Raw genomic sequence first — 27,855 nt, 5'->3', positions numbered from 1 at the left:
TCTAATTTGGTGAATTTTTTTGTTCTTTGCTTCAGAGTTCAATTAAAATATAAAGAAGTGGGTATACTCACTACCACCTGTATATCACTGTTTGCTAATCTTTCCCGCAGTAAAAAGAAGAAGAAAAAAAGATATTTTGTGTTGTTTTGACCGTTTGACAGTGACTCAAAATGAGTCGGTCAGTTACGTTGATGTGTAATGGTCCAAAGCAGGACCTGCAGCGGTTGAGAAAGCATGAGAAGCGTTCATATAACTTCAAGAGGCTCTGTTTTATTATGTTCAAACATTTTTTTTTTGTGCTTCTGGATACTGTCATGGTGTAACTGCATGGTGTTTTTATGCAAATACAAAAGTAAAGTTTTGTTATTAAATCTATATCAAAAGCATAAAGTTACTAGCTAATGTACACAAACCGTGGTGCCAATAAAGTAGAGTCACTTCATATTATCTCAACTAGGCTGACGAGGCAGATTAAAACCTTCAGAGCGTAAACTGTATGAAGTGCAAAACAAAAATGGTCATTGGAAGATCGTTTTTCGATAATAATGAATAGTTTAGTCTTAACAGGAAGTGCAATAACTGTTGAGGGTGCTGTAATTTGATAAAACCCAGTATATAGGAACTTTTGCTCAAGGTTCTCCAGATTTATCTGTTTGTTTTTTCAAACCAATACTTTCCAGTACTCCGAGCAGGCCACTCACCAAGCAGAGGAAATCTTTCGTGCTGTGGAAGTTGGCTGTACGTTTCAGCTTGGGGAACTGAGAAGGATTTTAAGAACAAAGAAATACATTAGATGAGGACACATGTGAAAACAATTTGATGACTTTGAATACTTCATTATTAATATTATTTACAAACCATTTTGAATGATGACGGATCGGTGCGGTTCAAGTCTTTCCCATACTGTAAACAAAACAAGAACGAAGCGTTGTAAGTATTAGGCGATTCCCTTGAGAATGACCTTTACTACATGCAAAAACAATGAAAATATGCTTGCTTTAATCAAAACTGTTCCACATTTGAACTGAGGTTAATTTTTACCTTCCAAGAAATTGGAATGGTCAACAGAAAAGAATATGGAGTGCGGAACGTCAAAAACCTAAAAGAACCACAAAACTGTATGTTAAAGTAAAAGCACTTAAAGGAAAAGCACATTATCACGTTCATTGGAAGCTGTAGATATTCACATCTGCTGAGAAATCAGTGGTTTACCTTCAGAGTGATCGTATCTCTGCTCTGTTCCACCTCCTCCTTCCATGTGGTTGCCTTCAGCGCTGTGTAATCCAGGTTAGCCTCCCACGCAAAAGGCAGCTTCCAGGGATTCTGACACAGCTAAGAAGAAAACAACAAGCCGGTCATTTTAATACATGTTATAACAGAGTTCAAATGTTTTCTCAAAGTAAGTTTAAATCTTTTCATGCTTTACCATAAACATTAAACTCATAATCAAAGAAGAAAGTATTCACACAGGTTAGGAGGCCTTAATAAGAGTCATGTATAGATTATGTAATGGATGCAGTCTTGAATCATTAAAAATATATCTATGATCTTAAAGGATTAAAATAAATTAAGTGCCCAAATAGGGTTAAGATAAATATGACTGCTACAAATGAAAGTTACCAGGAAAATGAGTACTTCATGTAGTAAAAGTCGCTTCAGCTACTAAGAGAAATTAAGAATAAATAAATAAACAACTTGTTCTATTAGATCTTACCTGAGTGTTTATGATGTGCTTTTTGGAGTCAAAATGATCCCCAAGTTCAGACTGAGGAAAGGACATCAGACAAGCAAAGCATAGATAAAATGGTTTTGCCTTTGTTTGTGACGCAATGCACGTCACAACCAGTGATGTTCCTACAAACAAACAGAAAAAAACACAAAAATAAAATATTAAAACTTTTCTACGTTTCCGGTATATCACAGTACGTAAATATAGAGCTCCCTTACCGACAATAGGCCGATTTGCCTTCAGACAGCTCAAGGCATATGGAAAAATGCCCAGAAAAAATTGTCCTATCAAGACATAAACATTTTTTAAAGACAGCAGATTTTTAAAGTGAGAGAATGTAAAGCTGAATCTTTGCTTTAGTTAAGATTTAGATTTAGTAAAGATTTTGATTGAAGTTGCAGGCAGACATTGCTGATGGACAAATTCTTGTAACTATTGGTTTACAGCTTCAAAAAATTGCTTGCATTATCACAATATCTGCATTATTGATGACATTATGCATTCAACTTCCAACTGATCTTTGTTTAACTAATAAAGACTACATCAATCTACATCAAACCCCAACTATAGCCAATATAACAACAAAGTCACTAACTACTACCAAGTGTAGAAATAAACAGAGGAGAAAGATTAAAACTACCTGATTGCTCATAGTCATCATTTCTCCCAGCTGTAAAGGAAAAAATATCTATATTTAAATTATATAAACACACAGAACAAGTATTTCGATTTGATGAAAGTGACATTTACCTGCAACAATAGGTTCCTCCATATTCTGTGGATGATTCAAATTTTTAGGGGGTCCAATATAACAACTTATATTTTTTTAGAATTTGGGGTAAAAATAATGATTTACCATCGCATGTTCTTCCCAGGATAGGTGGTTAAAAAACTTGTGGAAATTGGTGCATTTGTAACTGCAGTTCTTTTTAAAAGAAAAGAAAGCACAAGAAAATAGGAAAAATATTAGTTTTTGTTTACAAAAGCTTCTTTGCCACAAACTATTCAGCCCAGTTCCACTCCACTCAAGACATTTTGTGAGCAGTCCTGTTACAGTTTTTGTTTTTTTCCTCCTGTACTTGACTGGATTTATTTAAAATCATGCTTAGAAGCTGGTACGAATAGAGCCAATAACATCAAAAAGTGACATTTAGAGAATCTTGTTCTCCGACCGGCCACATGAAGATAAACGGGAATGCTTTCCCTGATAACGTGCAAGAACAACTCATGACCATTACAGTGAGGTTAAGAATCCCAATGAACGGAGGTCAACCCAACATATAATTGCAGTATTTACTAATCATCATCTAAAGAAAAGAATAAAAATACATTTCAATAGCTGCTGTTCTCTTCACCTTTCCCTAACCCGCACAAGGGATCGTCACCCTAACAGGATAATTGCTCTAGTACAATGGCATAACTGTTAAAAACCACTAGGTTGACAACCCTCTGTGGCAGTGTTAATTTTGTTGATGAAGACTATGATGAAAAATACTCGTCAACGAACCTTTTTCACTGACTTAAACTAAATAAAAACTAAATAAAAAGTGAGATATGATGACTAAGACTATTACGAAAATAACTGACACTTTAGTCAACGAATAAAAACAAGACTAAACTATTACCCCCGGCTCACACCGACTCCGGTCTTACCATTGCGGTGCGGTGGGTGCGACGCCGCAGTGATTCCAAGTCATTAAAAAGACGTAAACCTCTCTCACCGGCTGCTGAGCTGTCCCGCTGCGGTTACCGAGACACTCCGGCGCTGCAGAAAATTCAGCAAGAAAGCTATCCTTGCGGCGTGCCGGAGCCCTCCGCAACAAGCTCTCGCAAATATCCTTATTTGGGCCATGTTATCGTGTGAAGTTACATGAACTCAAGTGAACTTCTGTTCTCGCGAGTTAAATCTCCGGACCTGTTGCCGGAGCCGCACCGCACCGTAGTCAAAAGGGCGGTGTGAGAGGGGGTGTGCGGGAGTTGCGGTCTCCGTCGGCATGGTAACCGCACCAGAGAGTGTGAGCAAGAGGTTAGGGAGGGACGAATGGTGATCCTATCAGAATTACTTTTTTTATGGGACAAGTTGGGAAGAAATCCAATCAAAAGTTAGTTGCCAACCGCCATAGAAAGAAATCCAGGTGGCGGTAATGCGCCATAAAGCTGTGCGAAGAAAGACAAGAAGAAGAGAGCGCGTATGGTTGAAGCATAGAAGCAGCATTTTCGTAGCAGTAGTAGCCTTTCAAAAATCAATTGAATAATAGACATGTTACAACAGCTAGGGCGAAAAAGAAGAGTTGATACCTGGGCACACTTCACATATGACACTAAGGACAACAAGACAGCCTGCAAACCGTGTGGAGCCAAAATATCCAGAAAAAACACCACCAACTTGAAACGGCATTTGCAGACGACTCATCCAGAGATACATGCGAAGGTAAGCTTACACGCTAAGCATACAAGGTTATTTTTTATTTGATTAACCGCCGTGTTTGCGCTAAACTTTCAGGGAGCAAAGCCACAGTTAATCTTTTTGAAATTCAAAATAAAATACATGTTTTGTATCTGTAACTGTTCAATCTGTGTCTAAATCTAGATAGATACTTTATTGATCCCCAAGGGGAAATTCAAGTCTAATTCAAATCTAGACTGAGACTAAACTAAAACTAAAAGACTAGACTAAGACTAAAACTCATTTGACATTTAGTCGACAAAAACTAGACTAAGATTAAAAGATTTCAGATGACTAAAATATGACTAAAACTAAATGGTGTGTTATTCAAAAGACTAAGACTAAATCAGAATTTGCTGTCAAAATTAACACTGCTCTGTGGGAAAAAATATCTAGCACTCACTGAGTAAATGTCAGCTTGTGTGCTGAAAAGAGCACAATTGTTTCATTGGCCTATCGTTAGGGACAGTGGTTTTGGTTATGGAGAAGTCATCTAAAGTATACATTATCTTTTATTTGAATATTTACTTAATACAATATTTATTAAAAGCAGTGTTAATTTAGTTAATTTCGAACGAAACAGCCATAGCTCTGTTAAAGGGTCAAGTGAAATGCAACTGGTTCTTTGCAGAGTGGAGAGACGGAGCGGAGGAAAGCTGTGCGGAGCTGAAATTTGCAATGGAAAAATGACTTCATATATTTAAAGGCAAAGGTATCATGATTGATCACCTGGCAGCTTAGTGAGCATCTGACCCTCTGAGTTGATGGAGCAGTGTCCTGCTTCTTCGGTTGATGCTCTAAAAAAGGGGGGAAAATACACAAAAAAAATAATAATTTCAAACACTAATAAGTTAAGACATTTAAAAAAGACTCATTCTTTTTATATAATCAACAGAGAAGTGTGTGACAGAACCACACAAGGCTGATGTTATACATACCAAGCTTGATCCCTGGCTTAATGCTAACCGTTAAGCTGCTTTTCGTGATGTTTTCCATGCTCTTCAAAGCTAAATAGACATAAAAAAAAAAAGTTAAAATATTATCAGGTGAGAGTGGAATCCAAAGTTTAATTCGGACCATCTTTGTCCCCAATTGCAGTGACCGTTTTCTCTTCTACATTGGTTTTGTTGAAGATTAATGTTGGAGTTATTATGATTTCTGTTGTTTTTATCATTTTATTCATTTATATGTTTTATATTGCTCTCAATCATTTGTTTTTTTATATGTTAATCTCATCACTGGAAATAGTGTATGAAGGTCATAAGACGGTCAAATGTTTTGCAAGAATGATATCTTGTTTTTCATTTGAGAAACACAAGTAAAAGTTCATAACCCCGACACCTTTTATAAAGCGTATACTGAAACCAGACAAGTTCCCTATCTTAAAAGTTCATGCTATGTCTAAGAGATTGCGTAATCGAAACTAACGCCTGCTGTTGTAATGTGTTGACTGCTCAATAAAAAGCCCGGCAAGTGTCGAGCCAAGCGGAGATGCGGATTGATTCTTCAACCCTGCCTATCTCCCCTTTGCAAAGCACTGTCAGGAAAAATCTTGCACTGTCTTTATTTCATTTTTTATAGGTTAAAGTTGGGGAAACTTAACAACCCTAACAATTAATTTATTTTAATTTTATGTTTTTAATAACTGTTACATCTGTTAAATTTTACATCTGTTCGCTCTTCTTTGTGAGTTAGCCAAAAGGGATATTCTCATGCTGATATATGGTGGCCAGATTGACTCCAGCATTGTAGTGAATTAATCTGCACCAATGATTAGAATAAAATGGAATTAAATGTTTTACAATGCATATAGAGTTGTTTCACAATAAATACATTTACGCTATTAAGGCCAAAGAGAGAGAAAGAGAGCAGTGTGTGTAAGGCTCTCTGCAGCTGGCCCTTTGAAGTTTTGGGATCCAAGTAAGGTGCAGGTATTAGAAAGGGGACAGAAATATTGGATTGAATCCAAGGTGTTGGTACTGCAGAGCTACAGAGATAAGGCCTTTTAATGATGAAGTCACACTCATTAAAAATGAATTATTTGGACATATCAAGGTTGCACAGGCCAGCTGCACTAATTGTGATATATGAGCTGTCATATTCAAAGCGATACTGTGCGGTACTGAGCAATGCAAAAGCGATGTGTTACTGATTTTTTGAGCTTCGAGGTTATGCTGACCCTTTTAATGAAATGTTATAATCATAAGTCACAATGGATGAAAGCGTTGTTTTGACATATTGAGTTTTGATTTAACTGCAATAAATGTCACCATGAAAGTGTAAAGAAAAGGCTTTGATAGATCAAAAGAAAGGCTTTAAAAATAATGCTCCTTGAGTGTATGTAAGTGGGACTGTTCCTGCATGTAAGTCAGATGTGGACCGGTACGCATCTCGGGTGGTTTGACCTGTATTTTGCAATAAACCACTCAGGACCTGGACCCAGCTGCCTCTGCCTGATTTTTGATCATTGTTTGAAGACTTCTCAACTGTTTTTTAAGAACTTAGAATTTTTATAAGACTTAGCACCAATTTTAAGTCGTTGGGAGGGTATTTTCCACGGCAGCATCACCTTGTATGGTAATGCTGTAGAGTGTGAGAGAAGGCCTGAATGCTGACTGGGGGCTTTGGGAGGGAGACATGCTAGTTGAGTTTATATAAAAAGGGAAAGTGAGTGAGTGAGTGAGTGAGTGAGTGAGTGAGTGAGTGAGTGAGTGAGTGAGTGAGTGAGTGATATGGTGTGAAGTTCTTATGAGATTGTTAAGTTCTGTTTTTTGACACAATTGATCATTTCCCAGTTTGTTGGACTTACTGTTTATTCTCCACCTGTGCAAATAAAAAACAAATACTGCCATCCCTTGTGTCTGGCTTGGTAGATCTCGGCATGCCATCAACTTCAAAAGTAGATCTTGGTTTAAAAAATGTTGGGCACCCCTGGTTTAGATCATTTATGAGACCAGGGATCTAATGTAGTATTTTTAGTTAGAGATTTTTTAGTAAGCTTTAATGTGGGTTTGAACTCTAAAGCAACATCGTTCCAGTTTTGACCAAAGAATTAGCTAACAGGAGATTTATTAAATTACTTTTCGGGTCACTATAAAGCACTTGATGCATATTGAGGGTCCATACTGACTGCCCTTCTCAGAAACTCTTATTTAACTTAAGAAGGATGGATCTGTGAAGTTAGGAAACTGAGTTGGAAGCATTTCTTGCAACACATTGTCAGGATCCTGTGCTCTGCTCACTCTCTTCCACAGGTGGTTGTTGTTGACTGGTGGGCGTGGTCCTGCACCTGCAGCTCATTGAGGCTGCTCTGCTGAGCTTAAGAGGAGTGTTCAGTCAGCTGAAGGACGCCAGAGTGTTAAACCGTCGTGGTACACCGAGGCCTCTGTACCGTCGACAGATCTTCGTTCCTGTTTGTCTGATGTTCTGGATTCCTGGTTCTAACTTGTCTCCCGCCCCCTTGGTGCTACTGAGCCGGACAAGAGAACTATGGGAGAATTATCCTGCCATAATGCAAGAGCACATCATTTCAATTTGAGAAAAGAATTTCATCTTCTTGCACTCAAAACTTATAATGCTCACACTCAAAACATGCGCTCTCTCTCAAATATTTTCTCTTCTCTCTCAAATCTTTGTTTCTTCTCTCAGATTTAATGCTTCTTGCACAGATATTTTCTCCTCTCACTTGCCTCCTTCTATTCGCGCACAAACCGCGCTCTGCTCGAGTCTCAGTTACGCTCGCAAACCCGTAGGCTCTGCTTGCGGATTTGTTTTGCTCTCTCTCAGATTGGATCGGATCGTCGCCTAGCGACAATAAAATGGCTTTTTAATTTAAAAGCTATTAAAATAAGAAGCTGAAAAACAACAACAATCAGGAAAATAAAAAAAGGAAATAATAAAGGGCGATTCAAGAATCACCAATGAAAAGTCACTTAATTTCTGCTGGAGGCAGAATTAGCATCTGTCCTGACTAGCAAACTTTTTTTTTTTTTTTTTTTTTCTGACGAGCAACTCTGAGGCGGGAGGTTTCTGTTCACATCACGTCACGTCTGAAAATGGATAGCTTTTAAATTAAAAAGCCATTTTATTGTCGGTAAGGTTTATCACAGGCACACTCAGTAGAGTTAGCACACCCTTTCCGAGGCTGTCGTTCTATTAGCTGGAAAGGTTGCTAGGCGACGATCCGATCCAATCTGAGAGCGCAAAAAAAATCCGCAAGCAGAGCCTACGGGTTTGCGAGCGTAACTGAGACTCGAGCAGAGCGTGGTTTGTGCGCGAAGAGAAGAAGGCAAGTGAGAGGAGAAAATATCTGTGCAAGAAGCATTAAATCTGAGAGAAGAAACAAAGATTTGAGAGAGAAGAGAAAATATTTGAGAGAGAGCGCATGCTTTGAGTGTGAGCATTATAAGTTTTGAGTGCAAGAAGATTAAATTCTTTTCTCAAATTGAAATTATGTGCTCTTGCATTATGGCAGGATAATTCTCCCATAGAGAACCTCCTTCCTGGGTTCACGCTGGTTTCTTCAGCTTCTCCTGGAAACTGCTGCGGCGCTGCTTGGGCTCCCGCCCGTGTTCCATCCGCTGACCCACCTGTCACTCAGCCATCTCCTCCCATCGGAAGGCAGTGAGTCGCAGACAGATAATCCATACCAGGCGTGCTCCTCACTTGGACTTTCTATTCCCTGCCTGCAGGTTGTGTAGTGAGCCTTTCCTGCCTGTTTGTAGTCTAATAAACATCTTTACCGGCTCCTTGTTCTCCGACAGTTTCTGCATTTGGGTCAATCACCCTTAAAACCGTGACAGAAATAATATTCAAATTTATTTAACGTTCTTAGATGGGACGGAGAGTAGAACAGCTCTGACTTAACCATCCTAAACACATTTATACTTTTCAGAATCCCAGCACACTCCCCCATGAAACTAAACCCACCCCCTGCACATAAGAGCTTTCTCACACACTTGAACAAAAGAAGGAAAACAACTTCAATTAATCAAGGACATAAATTTAGCCAGATAAACATTTCAGAACTGTTTTCCGTTCATGACATCAACTGTCTTCTACACTGACACGAAGAAGGATGTGAGAACCTTGAACACAATAAGGACATGTTTATATTTCACCCTTGTTTAGAGTAGAGAGGAAAGTGCATACGAAACTTTTTATCACCCCTGCTTCAACTCCCTACATTCCAGCAGAGACTGGAACATCGCTTCTAAACAATCACAACTATTTAAGCAGAGAAAAGGCACACTCAAAACATTTTATCTCACAAATGGGCTGAGGAAAAATATGGCCTCACAGATCCATCACTGAGTTATTTGACCTAAAGTGCATATTTAGCGTTTATCCTTTTTTATGCCACAATTATTTTGTCTGCTTTACTTAAATCTAACCCTCCACAAACAGCTTCAAAATACAGCAGACGACCATGTCTGCTTTATTGGACCCGTTTTTTTTTTGTTTTTCTTTTCTAACCAGAAAACCTTTCTGTATTGCATTTGAAATGTTCTTTTACTTTCAGATTTTTTTTTTTTTTTGTATTGTAATTTTTTTTATGTTTTTGCACTGCATTTAGGCTGACAGAAGTCTTCAGATCCTTATTTGTTTGAGGGAAGGAGGGAGTCTTATCAAAATTATAAAAAAAAATAAAAAATTCAAGGTCATTCCCCTGGTGGGTGAAGTAAAATGCTGTAATTTCAGCACCAAGATCTCTTGTCTCCAAAGTCTTGGACCTCTAAGCTCAGAGACCTAAAAGGATAAAAATCAAACACCAACCTTCTGCATAGGACTTGAAATTCACTGCCTTGAAGTCACTGGGCTCCAGGAGGACTTGCTGTGAAAAATAAAATAGCTTTATATCAAAACAAATGCAATCATAGTTTAGCAACATACATCTTTTTGAGAAACACTTACCTTCATAGAAACTTTTTCAGCAGCCTGAATTTCTTCAGCCTGCTCTGACAAATCATGTATGATATGGGCGAAGGAGCTGTAATCCCTGTAGGCCTCTTTTGACAACAGTGTCGAGGGATGTACTGCTTTCTGCATAGAGAGAAAAAGTGGGGATAATTCTCTTTTATAGTGATAAACTAAATCTGATTAGTCGCTGCTAAAAACTACTATAATCTGTTCGCATTACCCTACCAATTTCCCTAAAATCATCCCTTGTGAATCTTGTATTTACTGATAAAAAAATTTAAATAAACGACAATCGACTACAGGCATTACAGAAAAAAACAAGTTATTCCAGATATGGAAAAAATAGAAAACCAGAACGCTTGACCTTCAGCACTGAGGCTGGTTCAGGAGCAAAGCTAGACCATGGTATATGAGCTGCATGCTAAGGAGAAATTATTCTCAGAGCAAAACCAGGATACATCAAACTAGTTTATAGCTCTAACTGTGGAGAATGTCATTTACTGTTTTTCTTTTTCTTTTCCTTTCTTTAAGCTTTGATACCAAGTGTTCTTAATTTACCATTATCGGATGTGAAGAGCTTTTTATTTATTCCGTGTTGTCACATAGGCACCAAGTAAGAGAATTCTTGATTCACCTGGGCAGGTGCCCTGAGTGAAATTTAGCTTAAAAGGATTTAAGTTTTTTTTACTTTTTTTTCATACCATCTCTTATTTGCATGTTTGTGATATCAAATTTGCACTCATGTTCCAGATACTTAAGCTTAATATTAAAGATTAGAAATCAAAAAGGCTGAATTGAGAAGAAAGTTCAGCTTAGAAAGGTGTGGCAATCTGTTTTCTCATGTGTTTAGATAGCTTTACGTTTACCCTAATAATAACAATAGATTAATAAAATATATTTATTTACTATCATTTGCTTTTATAAATGTGTAACCAAGTGACAAAACAGAAAAAAAAATAAACTGGCAAAAGACTAAACTCTTCTTGTATCACTTTTAAGCCAGATGTAACGCCTATTTAAACGGGGCTGTGTAATTTGTTTAAAATAACTGCTCGTTTTAATGTCAGGTCTACTTACAAAGTAACAGTGAATGTGGTCAAGGCTGAGCACATGTTTGATGATCATGTGGTTGGCAAAGACAAGGCAGCACAAAGTGCAGAGGTAATATCTCTTCTCTCCTGGCTTGGCACAAACACATTCAACAATGTGCTGCAGTCCTGGAAGATAAAAGAGAAAAAAAAGCTGGAATTTTAGCCTAACTAAACACAACGAATGGCCAAAAATCAAGCATTTTTATTTTTTTATAAGCGTTCTCTGTCTAAAAATGATCTTTATCATTGGTTTGGATGTTTTCAACTTGTAAAATGAAACATTTTTAACAAACCAAGAAGTGGATGCTTCCTGTTACTGCTGCTGTGGTAATCTTGAAGATCTGTCCTGTTCTTTTGTATAGCTGGAAGAGGAAAAGAAAGCGATTAAGAGCAAGACTAGAAAAGGAAAAACTCCACATCAGTCATATGACTTTCACTTAAATAGGATCTTGCTTTATCAAAATGTACAGGTAAGGTAATCTGTTTTAGTCCAAGAATGAAGTGTAAACACCTTAAAAAGTACCATACCTATTGAAATATCACAAACAGACATCATATCACAGTAGTTTATAAATGTAAGAATATAAAGACGGAACGCAAAAAGGTAATAAAAAAGTTTTTAGGTTATGTAGGGGTGTTATGATTTACAGCTGAAATCCGTAATATCCACTAGATGGATGATTACCTTGACAGCTGCTGAATTCAAAGCTGTTATGAATAATCATGGGAATTAGAGTGAAAAGCAAGGTAGATTTTTTTGTAAAGCTACTTTTGAAATCACTTTTCTAATAGAAAATGCTGGAAAACTTTGTAACCACTGAATACAGAGAGATGGTATACAAAACTCCATTTTAAGCTGAATTGAGGATTCCCTAAAGGTGAAATCCATTGTTCTAATATGGATATCTCATAAAACCAGAAAAAAAAACATGTGAAAGATGAAAAAATAAAAACCTCAAGTTGAAGTTTAGCACAGCAACCATAGTTAGAGGTAAAGTCATTTGTGTAATTTATCAAACAAAACTATAAACCCTGTGATGTTCTGTTCGTGCTCTTAATATAATGCCAAGACATCCCTATATTAAGGAAAACTTCCCAGCTGATGTTTAACATGGTGCAGCATTAGTGGATAAATCTGTTTAACCATTTAGAAATAGCACACATACCTTCAAACTGCTCAACAAGCTTGTCCTTTTCAGCTAAAGCTTGCATCACTAGGGATAATAGCAAGATTAATGTTATTAAAGAACATGTTCAGAGAAAAATACTTTTTGGTCAACATTCAGAGAACAAATTACCTTCTGTGTAAGTTGAATCCATCAGATTTTTAAGTAGCTGTAAGGGTAAATGCAGTGCCTACGAAGAGAAAACTGGTTAAGTCCGACAAATCCATTTCCTTCTCTTTCATCAACCCCAAAATCTGCCAAATTGCTGGTTTTGTCTTGTTCACTTTTTTAAAAGAACAACTTTGACAAACTTGGAACGCAACACAGATTTCCACAAAAATAATTCCACGTGTGCATCAGGCTATCGTGCACACACATGCGATTAGAGAAAGCCAGGGCCAAAACAGACCTAATTGTCACTCCAATTAGGTTCTGCACAGTCCATGAGGCAACACACTCACACCAAGTTACAATGGGTATAATTGCAACTGAGATGGGTGCGGTGTCTTTTGGGGGGACGAAGCTTTGCAAGATAAGCTCTGTATTGTGAATTTTGGACAGCATTTTGGAATTCGGCTTGTCAATTGATTAAATTTCCCCTTCCGGTGGGTTGAGGAAGCTAATCCTTTGCAATGTCTTGATTTTTATCCTTAACGAAAATTCTACTGTTTTTAGCCCTTGTATTAGTTAGCCTCGGTTATTAAAAATTAGTAAATGTTGCGTACTGTTACCCAGATGGCCTCCATGTTCTACAGGTAAAAAGTACTGATCTCTGCAGAATCATTTTAGCTGCTAAACTAATGCTAATGTTTGTTTAGCCCAAGTTCATTGTGTGTTTAATAATTTAACTTTTAATTAATCTCACTCTGGAGAAATTCACCTTTGCATGTGATCCGTCCCCTTGAGACCCAGAGTGCAGATTGTGGTGATCGAAATGGGTAATTGCAACCTTCTACATACCAATAATGTCAAATGGGGTGAGTTACACTTTCCTATTTCCTCAATCAGGACACAGTAGCAGTCTGGGAGGATTAAAGCTAATTGAGGAATTTTCAAAGAACCATGATTAGCTGTTCTTTTTATATGCCTTAAAGGTATAGTGGAGGATTTTTGCGAATCTTTGAAAATACCCGCCCTTTCCACTTAAAAAAAAAATGCATATGCACAACCCTGAACCTGCTGTGCTTTCAGTGTACGCCAACGAGTGAGAGAATCTCCTAAAAAAAACTCTGCTCTTGTTTCTCTCTTCTGAGGCCTTTCCCTTCTTCGTAGACACTCTCTCTTATGACCCTCGGCCATTTTTAAAGAACAGCAGTTAGAAAGGAGTGCCTGGCTGAAACCGTAGGTCATCACAAATATACACCTGAAAGTGCGAATGTGCAGAAACATATCACCGGATTGATTAACAATTAGGAGAACCACTTATTTTGATGCTCCACTCGGAAAAAGAACATCCTCTGCTATACCTTTAAGAGGATATTTTAAAAAGAAAGATCTCACATTCGACTTCCCTGTAATGTGTTCCACCAATGTAGGACAGCCAGACTCAACATACTGTTTGAAATAGAAACTAAATAAATAAAATCCACATTTAAAGGATTTTGGCAAGTTTGTAAGGATGTTTGTCAAGCAGATAAACAGATGAGTTCGAAGTGCTTCATCTATGTTAAAGACATGACCAACTTCACTTGCAGAATTGATTTAATGCTGATTAAAGCCACTCCGATGGTTCAATTAAACCAACCAACAGCACAATTTCTTAATCTGACATATGATCAGCATCATTGTACAAACCTGCAGATAATTAAGCTCAGTTTTTTTAACTTCACTTTTGAGCTTAGACCGCAGAACGCTCCTTATGTCCATGCCTGGTCTCCAGGAGAAACTCACATCATCTGGATTTGTGTAGACCTTAAAACATGGATATGATTAAGGATCTTAGTCCAAAATATCTGATTAATAACTGAAGATGTCAAACACTTACAAAGTAGTTGAAGCAATGCTCTTCTGAATGGACGTGCCCAAAGATGTTCTTTAAAGAGCATTTGGTCTCACAGACATGACAGAGGTAAAAACCTGAAGGAGGACCTGGACTGAAGCAGAGGCTGATCATAGACACACCTGGAAGAAAGCACAAATTGGACATATTAATACGTAACAAGGTTTCCAAACAAAATTACAAAGGATGAAAACAATTACCCGTCAAGGCCTCTATGCTTTTATTTAACTTTGTTTTGTATTTGATGGAGAATATGTGAGGTCTAAAGTCAGGAAGCAGACGGTGTGAGCTGTCAAGTTATCACAAGATTGCATGCGGCGACATCAGACCACTATTTGATTAATCAGTTATAAAATTCCATTGTTTAACAATCCCTGACATTGAACATGGCAAGAGGAGAATTAAAAGTGAATAACTTGTCCTCTTCTTTCTTCAAGAAGCTTTGGATATGGTTAACACTTACTCATGTGGTTTTAAGCATTTATGAAATAAAAAATTTATGAAATAAAACAAAATATATAACACTTTGCTATGAATGTATATATAAAACCTCATAGCTAGAAAATTCTACAGAGTGGGGACCAGTTGCTCCATTTATTTAAAAGTCTTGACGTGGGGGGTCATGGCAGCTGAAGGGGAATTGTAAATTTGAAAGTACGGCATAGTGACATTAAAAATAGCTGAAGCTTGAACAAATCAAATGTTTACTTATTTTTACAAAGGACCAATTTTGCAAATTTTGCATTCAGAACTGTGGAGTTCTTCTTGTATTATTTTTTGTGATCTTCAGTAAAAATTTGTTCTAAAACAATTTTTCATTGTCAGCACCTTCGCATCTGATGTTAAATGTGCATCATAATCCTGCCTCCTTCTCTGTGATTGGTCTGTCCAGACTGAATAATGCTCTGGTTGGCCAGGCTATAAATCTGTTTGATGACTTACGAAAAATGTACGTTTGGATAAAGAGCAAATACTGAAACCTGCAGAGAGCTTTAAGCACTGTATACTAAGGTTTAAAGGAACTACAGTGTCTGCTGATGGTCAAAACTTTATAAATATTTTGATATCAGGAGTTTATTAAGGTCTGGTTGCTATGTTTCAATATGCACGTACTGAACATCTGGGTTCTGTTATTAGGGGATTGACTTCCAAGAAAAAGCTGTTTCTTCTGCAAAAGTTCAATGGCTCTGTTACATCTGACCGGATAAAACCAGTCCAGCCCTTAGTGTCTGCAGGGTAAGGAAACAGTGTCAAACAATTATTGAGGACTGTATTGTAGTGGATTGATATCTCACAATGAATATATTCTTGTCACAATGGTTAAATGGTGTGTTTTAACATGTATCTAGGGAAATGAGTGTGTGGCAGTGGAAAAACCAAAGGTCAAACGAGACATGTAGAAGTTAAAGCTGCAGTCTGTTACATTGAGAAGAGAGCAGACTTCGACTGAAAATTTGAAGAAAAACAGGTTTCACGCCACTTCCCCACCCTCTCTGCTTCACTTATGCCCCACCTCCAAGCTCCACCCCTCTCACAGCATCTGCGCAGCTACCGCATGCGACCAGAAGCGTCCAAGCAGCGTACGCGGCAGCTCTTCCATTGACATCTTCTTTTTTTGAAGTCTTTGCTGTGTAAGCAGTTGTCGGCAGGGGCAGTAAGGGCAGTTTCTCTTTCGCTGGTGGCTGTCGCTCCGCCATGACTTCCACGCGAGTCCTCCTGACTGCGGCAGCGGCAGGTTCAGCGGTGAGAGGGAGGGGGCGGGATTCAGCGTGTGTGAGCTGTGATTGACACTCCAGACGCTCCTCTGGCTGTGATTGGTTGTTTTGTCTCGTCCCGAAATATTCTTTCCAGATTGCAATACAGGCAGTAGGCGGGACCAATTGAAGCAGTTTTTTTCACAGGTTACATATCACATGTACTGTTGTCCGGGCATATGGACAGTTTTAGCCAATATGACAAAAAAGTGATTTTTAAAAACTTACAGACTTCAGCTTTAATGGAGTTAATGCAAACCAGACATGTATCACCAAGGAGTTAATGTAATCAAGACGTGCGTCACCATGGTACCAAATGGAACCGGTAATGAAGGGTAATAGAGTAAGGCAAATAAAGTGCAGCCATTTAAAAAAAATAAAATACGCACCCTGGGGAAATTTCCACCGGTAGGTAAATAGATAACAGAGATATCCGTGGAAAAAGTACCTGAAATTACGTAAAAATAGGAGGGGCTTCGGGGAGGAGCCCCTAAGACCCTGGGAGTGTATATAAGCAGACCATTTTCTTTCTTTGTCAGATGTTGACCGGTGAACATTTCATGTGTGGTGGACTTTTATTGTTGCAATAAACCATACTGGACAGAGAATCAGCTGCCTCTGCTTCTTTTTGACTACTGTTGGAGATTTTTCAACTGCTTTTCCAAGAGCTTAGAATTTTTGAAAAACTTAGCATAAATCACTACGTCGTTTGGAGGACATCCACGACAGTATCAAGTGATACACATTTTCAATAATATTCAATAATATTCTATAGCAGGGGTCACCAATTCTTTTTAACGGATGAGCGCTACTTCAAGGCTACAGAGTCATAGGAAGGGCTACCAATACTGACCTATGAACTGCAAGGGTCAGCGTTCCCCTAAACTTCGTATTTTATAAACATATTATTTTTTATTTTCATTTCTCATTTATTTATTTATTTTTTGGTACATAAGATTAAAAAGGTGTGCCAACCATAACCAGTTTGTTAGCAAATGTGTGGAAAATGTTCTAATTTTAAACTAATGTTATTTTGTATAAAACAGAATTGCAATGGGGTTAAATATGTTGCAGAATTAGGAACTGCAAAGACATCTTAAGTTTTTTATTTAAACTGTTTGTCTTTCAGGCTTATATTAATATATATATATAAATATATATATATAATAGAATAGGGAACATCCTCATAATTATTACATCATTTAGCAGCAAAATTATTATTCTTGCTCATTATTATGTTTTTAATCCAAGCTTTTTAGTTCTTATTGTAATAGAATAGGATATTGTGGCAGTTATTTTAAAGGCTATAATGCTGCAGAGGTCTATTTGATTGACTGGTTTACTTTATTGATCTTACATTGGTTATTGCACAGGAGATATATATATATATATATATATATATATATATATATTTTTTTTTTTTTTTTTTTTTTTAGCTATTGCAATGGGTATCAAATATAAAGCAAAAGGTTATTGCACAGAAAAACTAAGCAACCTATGCAGTGTATAGGTTGCTTGGTGCAATATATACAGCAAGAAAAAAATAACATACTCACCAACGAAGGGTTCACTAAAGCCTTTGCGATGCGGATCCATAAAAGAAATAATGGGAATAAGGCCTTTTAATGGGAAAAAAAAGAATTAATTTCTCAGGAATTAAAAAATGTATCTTAAAAATATTCGGTAAAAATGATCTCCATCTGCATCCCTCTCTTTTTTTTTTATTTGAAAGCACAGATAATCAGAAGTTGCCGAACTATGCGGTGTTAGAATCCATCATTTTTAAAATATGAAAGATCAGACAAGTATGTTTTTATGAGACAACCTTTTAAAACTTGATTCATTACCACAAAACTAAAAAAGTACTGAAAAGATTCTCACCTTCGTACAGCAAATTTTCTAATGGAAGAAAATTTTAGAAAAGAAAATTAATTAACAAAGTATTTTAAAAGGATACATAAATAGATTTTTTTAAGACAGAAATAAAGATGCTAATTGAAGTGAATTTACCTTTTGGGAAAATCTGTCTAGACACCTTAAAAAAAATGTAATAGATGATTAAAAAATGTTTTTGCCAAGAGTAAAAAGCTTCTTGCATGGTCCTAATTTGGTAACCAAATTTGCTTGCTGTTTTTAGCTCAAGCTTCCTGGGTGGCAAGCGAAACGTCTTCAAACCTGGAACCTGAAACCTTTTTACTGGATAAATGAGGATCTTACTTAATGATGATCCATGAAAGTGAAGGTTTACTACTTTTCTTTTGTAGATACTCTAGCCTTACCCAACTTTTTAAGTTGCTCTGGCAAATCAGTGTCATAGTATTAGAACATAGCATTAGAGCAGTTAGTAGTTAACATCATAAAGCATTCAATTGTTTTCTCTGTCTGCCTTACAGGGGTGACACCTTCGAACAACCCTTATGCATTTTTCTTGTCAACTAAAGACAGTTTAAAAAAAAAAACATCTGGAACTCTCACCTGTTGATGATATTTTGAACAAACATGCTTCTTAAAAAAGGACACATTCCCAAATCTGCAGCTGCAGACCTAAAAAGGAAAAGAGGGGGAAATGTCAAGTGTTCAAACCAAAAAAATATATTGCATTTGACGCCAAAAAAGATTAAAGTAAAAACTAAAGAACTAAGAAACTCTATATTTAAGTTCAAATGATCTGGGTGGTCAAATCTTGCAGACCAACAAGTAATAGTGCTTGGCAATAAACAAGATTTTTACCGTTTCTGTCATTCACCACGATAACCACCGACAATTTTCCCATGTCGGTAAAAGAAATAAACTTAATTCTGCCATTTTTCTATGTTTGAGGGTGGCTGGTATTTCCTTCCCCTTTAAGAAATGGCAGCAGCTGTATAATCATGCGATTCCTCCAATCCAGTCAGAAGCGTAAACAAGACAGAGGAAGCATCTAACACAGCTGAAAACGAAATTACATCAGTTAATCCTGTGGAGCCAAGCGAGAGCAGAGATGAAGCTGAGTGTGCAGAGAAGAAGTTTCTGCTTTGTCAGAATTGAGCGTGCGGCAGACAGGTTTTGAGTGAGGGTGTGCAACAATGCACATTGTTCTCACTGCACACTCAGTTCGGTGGTAACATTATGCAAAAGATGTAGGGTAAAAGAACACGAAATGCAAAGTTTGTGTGAAAACTGTCAGGACTACCCAAAGTAACACATCTAACCTCCACCACCTAAAGCACAGCCATGATGTTGAGTTTAGATGTGTAAAAATCTTAATTTGTAAAACATTAAGAGACGTAAATGGGATCACTAAGATGTGGGATTAGTTCCTGCTAAAAATGTTTGCAAGAGAGGTTACATTTTTCTCCTATTCAATGAAACATTGTTGAATGTTTAAACCAGAATGGTTGCAAGACTCATAGTAATATGTAATGTGATTTATTAAATAAATAAATAAATTATTAATAGAACAGTTGCATTTCCTGCATACGCTTTTATTTCTGATAGAGGAGCATTCATCATGCATTTATCGTTCTCGAGCGATGTACTGCCCAATTTATCATGATATTGATCTGAGGTCATATCGCCAAGCCCTACTTGCAATGGAAGTTAGCTCATATCATGTTTGTCTGTTCCAGCTTTACGATGTTCAAAGAGAAGGCAATGGTTAGAGACCATTCTTCAATAAATCAGCAAGGAAAGACAGATGACAGCAGTGTTTATTGGAGCATCATTATCTAGCTGTCTAGTTGATGAGGACTAGCAACCTCATGGCAAGGACAACACAGAACTCATTTTTAAAAGACTCTAATTTGTGTAATTACTGGTACCATAATCCTGTTTGGGTGTTTTAAAAGCTTCAGCATTGCTCCTTAAATCTAGTTTAGTCCCCTTTAGAAAAATTTGTATGAGTCTGTAGTTTGATGTCATGCTGTTTTTAGTTTTATAGTTGGATTTAATGTTCTTTTTGATAGCTCATGACTGTGCCCAGTAAGGATATGCTTTGCATTAAGTTGAACTTGCATAAGGGACTTGTGTTGGCTCACGTGAATGTATGTAGTTTACGTTACAAGTACCTGGACGTGGAGCAAATTGTCAGAGATAATTGTATTAACATCATTGCTGTTTCTGAGACCCATCTTGATGATTCCTTCTCTGACTCAAGCATAGCCATTGATGGTTTTTCTGTTTTTAGGAAAGACAGAAATAGATTTGGGAGTGGAGTGGCTATTTATGTACAAAATAATTTACCTGCGAATATACGCTTTGATTTGATGAGGGAGGACATCGAAGCATGCTGTGTACAAATATACGTGCCTTATTTAAAACCACTTTTAGTTTTTTTTGCTTCTATAGACCCCCTAATGCAGATGCTGTATATATGACTGGGTTGTGTGAAATGTTTGATAAGATATCGGATAAAAATAGAGAGATTTATCTGCTGGGTGATGTAAATGTTGACTGGTTGGTGCATTCTTGTCCTAACAGGAAAACGTTACTCTCTATATTGAGTGCATGTAGTCTGTCTTGTCGTGTATTTTCTTTCTTAACGACTTAAAAATTGAAACTAAGTTTTATAAAAATTCAAAGTTCTCAAAAGGTAGAAAGAGTCTTCAACCAAAAATGTAAAAAACAGGCAGAGGTCACGGATTTCCAAGTCCAGAGTTTTATTGCAAAACACAGCATCAACACTGAGCTGTTCTCCGGAAAACAACTGACAATACAATGAAACAGCTTCCCTTTTATACATTTCAGGCTATGGGGCTCCTCCCCCAAGCTCCTCCTTTCTTTTTCATCATTTTACATGCATTTTCTTCGGTTAAGTCTAATTAATTTTATTTTACCGGTGGAAAGCCCTTTTCAAAACACATTTTTTTATATATTTAATCAACAAACACTTCATTACATGTCTTGATTACTTTTCTTATAAGTCATAATAACATATGTCGCTATTAAATCAACAACCATTATTTTCCAGCTATTATTATTTCAAAACCCAGTTTTCAGTTTAGTTTTTATTATTTTAAAACAAGGTTTTCATCCAGTAATTATGATTGTAACATTTCACATAGTACTATTCAGTGATCCATGCTTGCAACATTTCACATTGAACTAGGGTGCTTAAAGCTTCAGTAAACCCTCACATTAGTACTGCTCAGGGTGTGTGTGTGTTAAAACCAACAGCTCCCGTTATCACATTTTGTTTAACTAAGCTGTGTACATCTGCACCAATGCTTCACCAACCGGCCTTATCCTGACTTTTCTGCCGCTTCTGAGGCCTAAATGACCTTGGCCATCTGCCCTTCTGTTGCTGTACTCAGAACATTATTGATCCCAACCGTCTGCTGTGCTCAGAATTCTATCTTTCCTTGGAAACCTACCCTTGCAAAAGCTGCGCTTTAGGATTATTCATTAACAGTCTACTCCTGCAAAGGTGCACTTAAAACTCTTTCTACTCAGTTAATCAGCCTTATCTGTAAAGCTGTACTGCTGGTCTCGCAGCTCAGACCTTTCCATGCTAAGGCACAATATGGTTAGAACTTTAAACCAAGCCCTTTATTCAATGTAAAAGATGACATGTATACAACTTTAATCATATAACTTTAATCATAGGTGCACACTAATTCTCTACAGTCTCAAATTGTTGAAGTCCCCACAAGAATAAATATTGGTAGTGATGGAACTATTTCTGGGACATGCATTGACCACATCTACACAAATGCTGCTCTCCAGTGCTCTAAGGCAATCTCTGTGCCTGTAGGTTTTAGTGACCATAATATAATTGCTATTAGTAGAAAAACAAAGATTCCAAAACCTAAAGCTAAAATAATTTTAACACGGTCCTATAAGCGATTTAATGAAGGGACTACTTTAAACGAAGGTTATATGAGGTGAGGCACGATAGTAGAGGAATATGGAATGTTTTAAATGAAATCATGGGTCGGAACACAACTGTGTGCACACCCTTTGTTGAATCAAATGGATTTGTTCTCACAAAGCCAGGTGATATTGCTAATCATTTTAATGACTTTTACATTGAGAAAGTATCTCAATTAAGGCAGACTATGAACACTTCACACAACATTAGATCATATGAATGTATTAAGAACATTATAATGAAAGGTAAAAGTTGTGAATTTGTATTTAAACAAGTTGAAGTCCATAGAGTGGAACATTTGCTCCGTTCTCTTCCTGACAGTAAACTAGCTGGATTAGATAACCTGGATAGTAAATTCCTGAGAATGACTGCTGGTGTCATAGCAGCTCCCATCTGTCATATTTCTAATCGTTGCTTGGATGTGGGCCTATGTCCAAGGATCTGGAAGGAGGCTAAAGTTATTCCTTTACCTAAAGGTACTAAATCTGCTTTTAATGAGGGGAACTCTAGACCAATAAGTATTTTACCTGTTTTAAGTAAAATTATGGAAAGATTGGTACATGCACAATTTCAGGATTATTTTGTAAAAAAACAAACTTTTTACAGACTCTCAACATGCATATAGAGCTGGCCACTCAACCTCTACTGCAATGATTCATATGACTGATGACTGGCTTAAAGCGATGGATAAATCTATGTTGGTAGGTGTTGTGTACCTGGATTTTAGTGCTGCTTTTGACATTCTGGACCATACTTTATTAACTGAGAAACTTAAATTTTATGGTTTTAATTCTTTGGCATTAAAGTGGATTGAAAGCTACCTGTCTTTTAGATCACAGAAGGTTTATCTAAATGGCAGCCTCTTCAGTAGAAGAAGTTTGGAGTGTGGAGTTCCACAGGGCAGCTGTTTAGGTCCTTTACTTTTTTCAATCTTTACTAATGATCTAGCTTGGGCTACAAAAAGTGCCAAAACTGTCCTGTACGCAGATGATACCACTTTGTATTATACTGCACCTTCATGCGGTGAATTAAATCAGGTTTTTGAGCCGAGAACTGAATGTTTAATATGATTGGGTGGTGAGTAACAAACTGGCCCTCAACATCTCTAAGACTAAGTGCATGGTAATTGGTTCAAGGCATAAGCTGTCCGCAAGCCCAAAGCTTGACTTAAAGTTTTGTGACTTGACGGTTCAACAAGTTGAAAGTGCCAAACTCCTTGGTGTGATGGTAGACTGTTCTCTGTCTTGGTCTCACCACATTAATAATATTATTGTGAAAATGGGAAGAGCAATTAGTTCCGCAAGGAAATGTTGCTCTTTTATGGCCCGTCCCCTTTTATGTCAAATAGTTCAGAGTCTAGTGTTGTGTCATCTTGACTATTGCTCTACAGTGTGGACATCTGCTGCCAGGGGTGAACTCAAAAAGCTACAGGTTGTTCAGAACAAGGCAGCACGGTTGGTACTGGGCTGCCACATTAGATCTAATGTCAACCAGATGCATTCCTGCCTTTCCTGGCTTACGGTTGAGAACAAGTTGCTTTTTAATACACTTATCCTATTTAAGTCAGTCATGAGCAGTAATGTTCCTGTTTTTATACATTCACAAATTGTTTATAGTAATTCTGTTCATGACCACAACACTAGAGGTTCTTGTAATGGGCAGCTTGTTTTACCAGGTCCAAACCCTTTCAGTTGCTTGTAAATCTGACTTTATATTTTAAAGTTGTTTTTGTGAATGGATCTTAAAAATGAATCGGATAGAAAACACCTCCTAATAGCCAGTGTGTTATAATTTTAAGCAGTATTTAGCCATTTGAACAATTTGAAATGCTAATCTGTAGGAGTGAAGTCTAGCCTTTCAAAGATATGCCACCCTACTCCATTACTGATCCATTGCTAAACTGATCATGCTGAAGGATGTTGCAGGCAGCAGATCGCTCTCCACTGTATCTCCACTCTTTTACATCTGTTGCATGTGTTCAGTTTGAACCAGCTTTCAACTGTGAAGAGCACAGGGCATCAGTAGTAAATCTGCAACTCCTGGTATTTTTGGTATAGCCAAACATCCTGCACCGTGTTGGGCTGTGAGCATAACCACATCTGTGAATGTCGGGCTCTCATACAATCTTAATGGAGTTGGTTTTCAGCTGTAAGTGCAGACACATGCACATTTGTGGCCTGCTGGAGTTCATTCTGTAGGGCCCTGGCAGCGCACCTCCTATTCCTCCTTGCACAAAGGCGAAGAAACGGCCCTGCTGCTAGGTTGTTTCCCCTCCTATGGCCTCCTCCACCTCTCCTGGTGTCCTGGCCTGTCACCTGGTAGCGCCAAGCCTCTGGACACTACACTGACAAACAAAGCAAACCTTCTTGTTGACAAAAAACACAGTTTTCACTGATGTGCCAACCTGGATTAGCTGCACTAACTGAGCCACTTGTGTGTGTTGTAGAATCCGTCTCATGCTAACACGAATGTGAAAGCACCACCAACATTCAAAGGTAACAAAAACATCTGTCAGAAAACATAGTTACTGTATACCTCTGTGGGCCCCTCCAGCACAACCAGTCCTTTATTGAGTTTGTCATGCTAATTGCCAATAATATCCACCTGTTGTCAATTCCATTTGCCCAACAGCACGTGAAATTGAGGCCCCGTCCACACGAAGTCAAACCCTGGCCTAAACGCACAAATTTTTCACCAAACCAGCCTCTCATCCATGCGAAGCCGGCGTTTCTGGGGTCTGTAAACGATCTTTTTTTTATTAAGCCTTCAGAGTGGGAAGATTTTGAAACGCCGTTTTCGCGTTTCCATCTTTAAAGGAGAAGTTCGGTTTTTAACACTTTTAGCCCATTTTCTGTAGTGTCCAGGATGAAATCGAATGATCGACACCAAAATTTTGACAATTGGTCCTGTCTCTGCTTTTTGGCTCATTTAGAATCCACCCCTGGCTGCTTTAGAATGGCTTCCATAGAGCATGTCCGATAATATCCTTAAAACAACCTTAAACGTTCTTTTTTTTTTAAATATGCTACTCACCGGGTCGTCAGCGCTGTTCAATGACGTTCCAAAAAAGGTTTCGTGAAGAAAAAACGTTCCTGTAGTGTTTTATTTAGCATTTTGTAAATCCCATTGAGTTCTGTTGGAATAGTCAATATTCCCCTGCCACCGGAAACGGAAATGGGGCCTGTTTACACAGTTGTAGTCTTTTCGCTTCACTCTGTGTACTCCGACGTCGAGAATCAAGAATCCACCTTTCGTATTCCATTTTCAGAGTTTTTTAAAGTGTTTAACAGAGACGTTAGCACCTCGACGTCGGAGTACACAGAGTGAAGCGAAAAGACTACAACTGTGTAAACAGGCCCCATTTCCGTTTCCGGTGGCAGGGGAATATTGACTATTCCAACAGAACTCAATGGGATTTACAAAATGCTAAATAAAACACTACAGGAACGTTTTTTCTTTACGAAACTTTTTTTGGAACGTCATTGAACAGCGCTGACGACCCGGTGAGTAGCATATTTTAAAAAAAGAACGTTTAAGGTTGTTTTAAGGACATTATCGGACATGGAAGCCATTCTAAAGCAGCCAGGGGTGGATTCTAAATGAGCCAAAAAGCAGAGACAGGACCAATTGTCAAAATTTTGGTGTCGATCATTCGATTTCATCCTGGACACTACAGAAAATGGGCTAAAAGTGTTAAAAACCGAACTTCTCCTTTAAGCTCTAACCACTTTTTTTTTCTTACACGCATGCATCATAGGGTCGCCTCTAAACACCAATGCGCGACACAGTGTCACAACAACAATGGCGCCGTACTGTGTTGAATGGTTGCTGCTCATGCTGCTCACCCTGCTGTCGGGTTTACAACAGAATCTTCTTCTTCTGGAATATCTCCAGGAAGAACAGAGCAATATAGACGACATAGTTCAGCACCTGAATTTGACTGAACCACGAAAATGGACCCGCAGAGCCATTTTCCGGTTTTCCGGTATGGTTGTTGTATAAATATTACTGCGCATGCCCAAATTTTTTTTTGCCTGTTTTGGCCTATTTTTGCTTTGGCACCACAGCGCCACTTACAGGCCTGGCATACATTTTGCAGCGTTTTCATGCATTCGTGTGGTCGATCACATTTATTTTACGTCTCCGTCTTTACGACAAACGTTCTGGAAAATATTAGCGTTTCGTGTTCGTTTTGACTTCGTGTGGACGGGGCCTGATTGTCAATCAATTTTGGTTGCCAAGTGGACAGTGTGATTTCACAGAAGTCCGATTTAATTTATTCTTTGTTGCTAATATGTTCCCTTTATTTTTTTTAGCACTGTAACCCAATTGTTAAAAGATGATTGTTTCCAAGCAAACCCAGAACTCATCTTTGTGTGCTAGCAAAGCCTTGGCATAGTAAGCCACATCTTCTCCAACCAGTATGCATCAGCTTAATTGTTGACACTTAATTTTAACCCTACAAAGATCAACAACTGTTCATCTATAATGATCACATACCATTTCAACATATCACTACAAATACTCTTGCAAGTAATTCCTTAATACTATAAAATCACACTAGAAAGAAAAGGGCAATTAAATTAATTATCATGTTATGCCTTTTAAGTCACTGAAAATCACGACAAAGCTTTTATGGGGAAAAAAGTGCCTCCCAGTAAAGGGTCTGGCGCTGCCCTTCAGACGAAAAGAAAGACCTCCAAAACTGTGCACACTGTGTGGTGGAAAATGAGAAGATAAAGACCTCTAATCCAGACAATCATTGTGGGATAAATGCTGCTGGTATAAATAGACATGAAAACATGTCAAATATATTATCTATATTTCATTAGGTTCCTTGCCACAGAATCAATTTTGAATTTTAGGTTATTATAACTTAACATGTCTTTGTCTTCCATACCTGATATATGATAGACCAGCTGCTTTTAGATGTCCCGAAAACTAGGGCTCAATTTTTCTGTTATGGCTCCCAGAGAGGCCATATTGTCTATTGTAGTTTATGCATGTTATCACGACAATTAGGGCTGCAACTAACGATTATTTTAAAAATCGATGAATCTGCCGATTATTTTTTCGATTAATCGATGAATCGGACAAAAAATATTTTTTTATATTAACCTCTTTATTCCAAAATAAACATTTTAGACAGAACAAACAAGCACACAAGTACAGGTTGCTCATTAACTGTACTGGTGCAATATCAAAAATAAATGTTTGTGTTAAAACTACGCAAACTTACATGAGAAATGTAGCTGTACATCCACAAAATATAGGGTACTTTGTTTCATAAAGCGCAAAAAAAGACAGGCATTTTTGTTTTTAAAAGCCCCTAAGGGGTTCAAACAATAGGTCCCCCCTATTTCAACAAATTAGTTTTTTTTAGACTAGAAGAGTTCTGCCTTTTAAGACAGGAAAGTATAGCAGTTAAAGTTGCTACTTGAGAAAATACTGAACCATAGAGATAAAAATATAGCCTGGGTGCCAGTACGAACTTAGTCCCGCCCACAAGGTTTGAGTTCGGGGAAGTTCGGTCTGGCTCTGCTCCATAGTAGCGCGAGTATTAAAGCCCACTGTCAGGCGATCCAATCAAATTGTCAGGGCGGGCTTTATACGATGATGGACAGATGATCAAGAGTAACGTTATCAACCACGTGACCAAAGCGCGCTTGGGTGACAACAATAATGGCTGCCGCTGGAGAGTTTGGGTGAGTAGATTCTGCTATTAGGTCTGTTCTAGAAGATATCGACAGCAAATTAATTTTAAAAGAGGAACAGAGACACGCGATCAAGTCTCATCTTCTTATTCTAGGCGTGAAACTGCACGCTTTGATTTTTGTGGACAACAACTATGCCTCGCTTAACATACGTCACGCACTCCGTTGCTCTTATTGGTTGTAGGTCTA

At 37.8% G+C, this 27,855-nt stretch overlaps 1 protein-coding gene across 4 annotated transcripts in view; it reads right to left on the bottom strand.

The window, feature by feature from the left end:
• The window catches only part of LOC119785944, an 83,575-nt gene that overhangs the window by 34,654 nt on the left and 21,066 nt on the right, over positions 1-27,855 (bottom strand). For 3 of the 4 annotated variants that reach the window (XM_038288916.1, XM_038288919.1, XM_038288918.1), the window contains exons 2-24: positions 18,580-18,648; positions 18,115-18,139; positions 17,986-18,003; positions 17,661-17,723; positions 14,336-14,472; positions 14,146-14,262; positions 12,484-12,541; positions 12,352-12,399; positions 11,479-11,547; positions 11,172-11,311; positions 10,089-10,217; positions 9,951-10,008; positions 5,114-5,182; positions 4,905-4,972; positions 2,586-2,654; positions 2,480-2,504; positions 2,370-2,399; positions 1,948-2,013; positions 1,715-1,854; positions 1,213-1,332; positions 1,042-1,099; positions 859-903; positions 702-758 (exon numbers count right to left, since the gene is read on the bottom strand). In XM_038288916.1, the coding sequence (XP_038144844.1) occupies positions 702-758; positions 859-903; positions 1,042-1,099; positions 1,213-1,332; positions 1,715-1,854; positions 1,948-2,013; positions 2,370-2,399; positions 2,480-2,504; positions 2,586-2,654; positions 4,905-4,972; positions 5,114-5,182; positions 9,951-10,008; positions 10,089-10,217; positions 11,172-11,311; positions 11,479-11,547; positions 12,352-12,399; positions 12,484-12,541; positions 14,146-14,262; positions 14,336-14,472; positions 17,661-17,723; positions 17,986-18,003; positions 18,115-18,139; positions 18,580-18,648 (1,678 nt within the window). The remainder of the gene's footprint in view (positions 1-701; positions 759-858; positions 904-1,041; positions 1,100-1,212; positions 1,333-1,714; positions 1,855-1,947; positions 2,014-2,369; positions 2,400-2,479; positions 2,505-2,585; positions 2,655-4,904; positions 4,973-5,113; positions 5,183-9,950; positions 10,009-10,088; positions 10,218-11,171; positions 11,312-11,478; positions 11,548-12,351; positions 12,400-12,483; positions 12,542-14,145; positions 14,263-14,335; positions 14,473-17,660; positions 17,724-17,985; positions 18,004-18,114; positions 18,140-18,579; positions 18,649-27,855) is intronic. The other variant, XM_038288920.1, reaches the window with a different exon arrangement.

The sequence above is a fragment of the Cyprinodon tularosa genome, unplaced genomic scaffold (genome assembly GCF_016077235.1).
Source record: "Cyprinodon tularosa strain WSP-4 unplaced genomic scaffold, ASM1607723v1 ctg26, whole genome shotgun sequence".
In the NCBI taxonomy this organism is placed as follows: Eukaryota; Metazoa; Chordata; class Actinopteri; order Cyprinodontiformes; family Cyprinodontidae; genus Cyprinodon; species Cyprinodon tularosa.
This window is presented reverse-complemented; position numbering and strand designations above follow the sequence as displayed.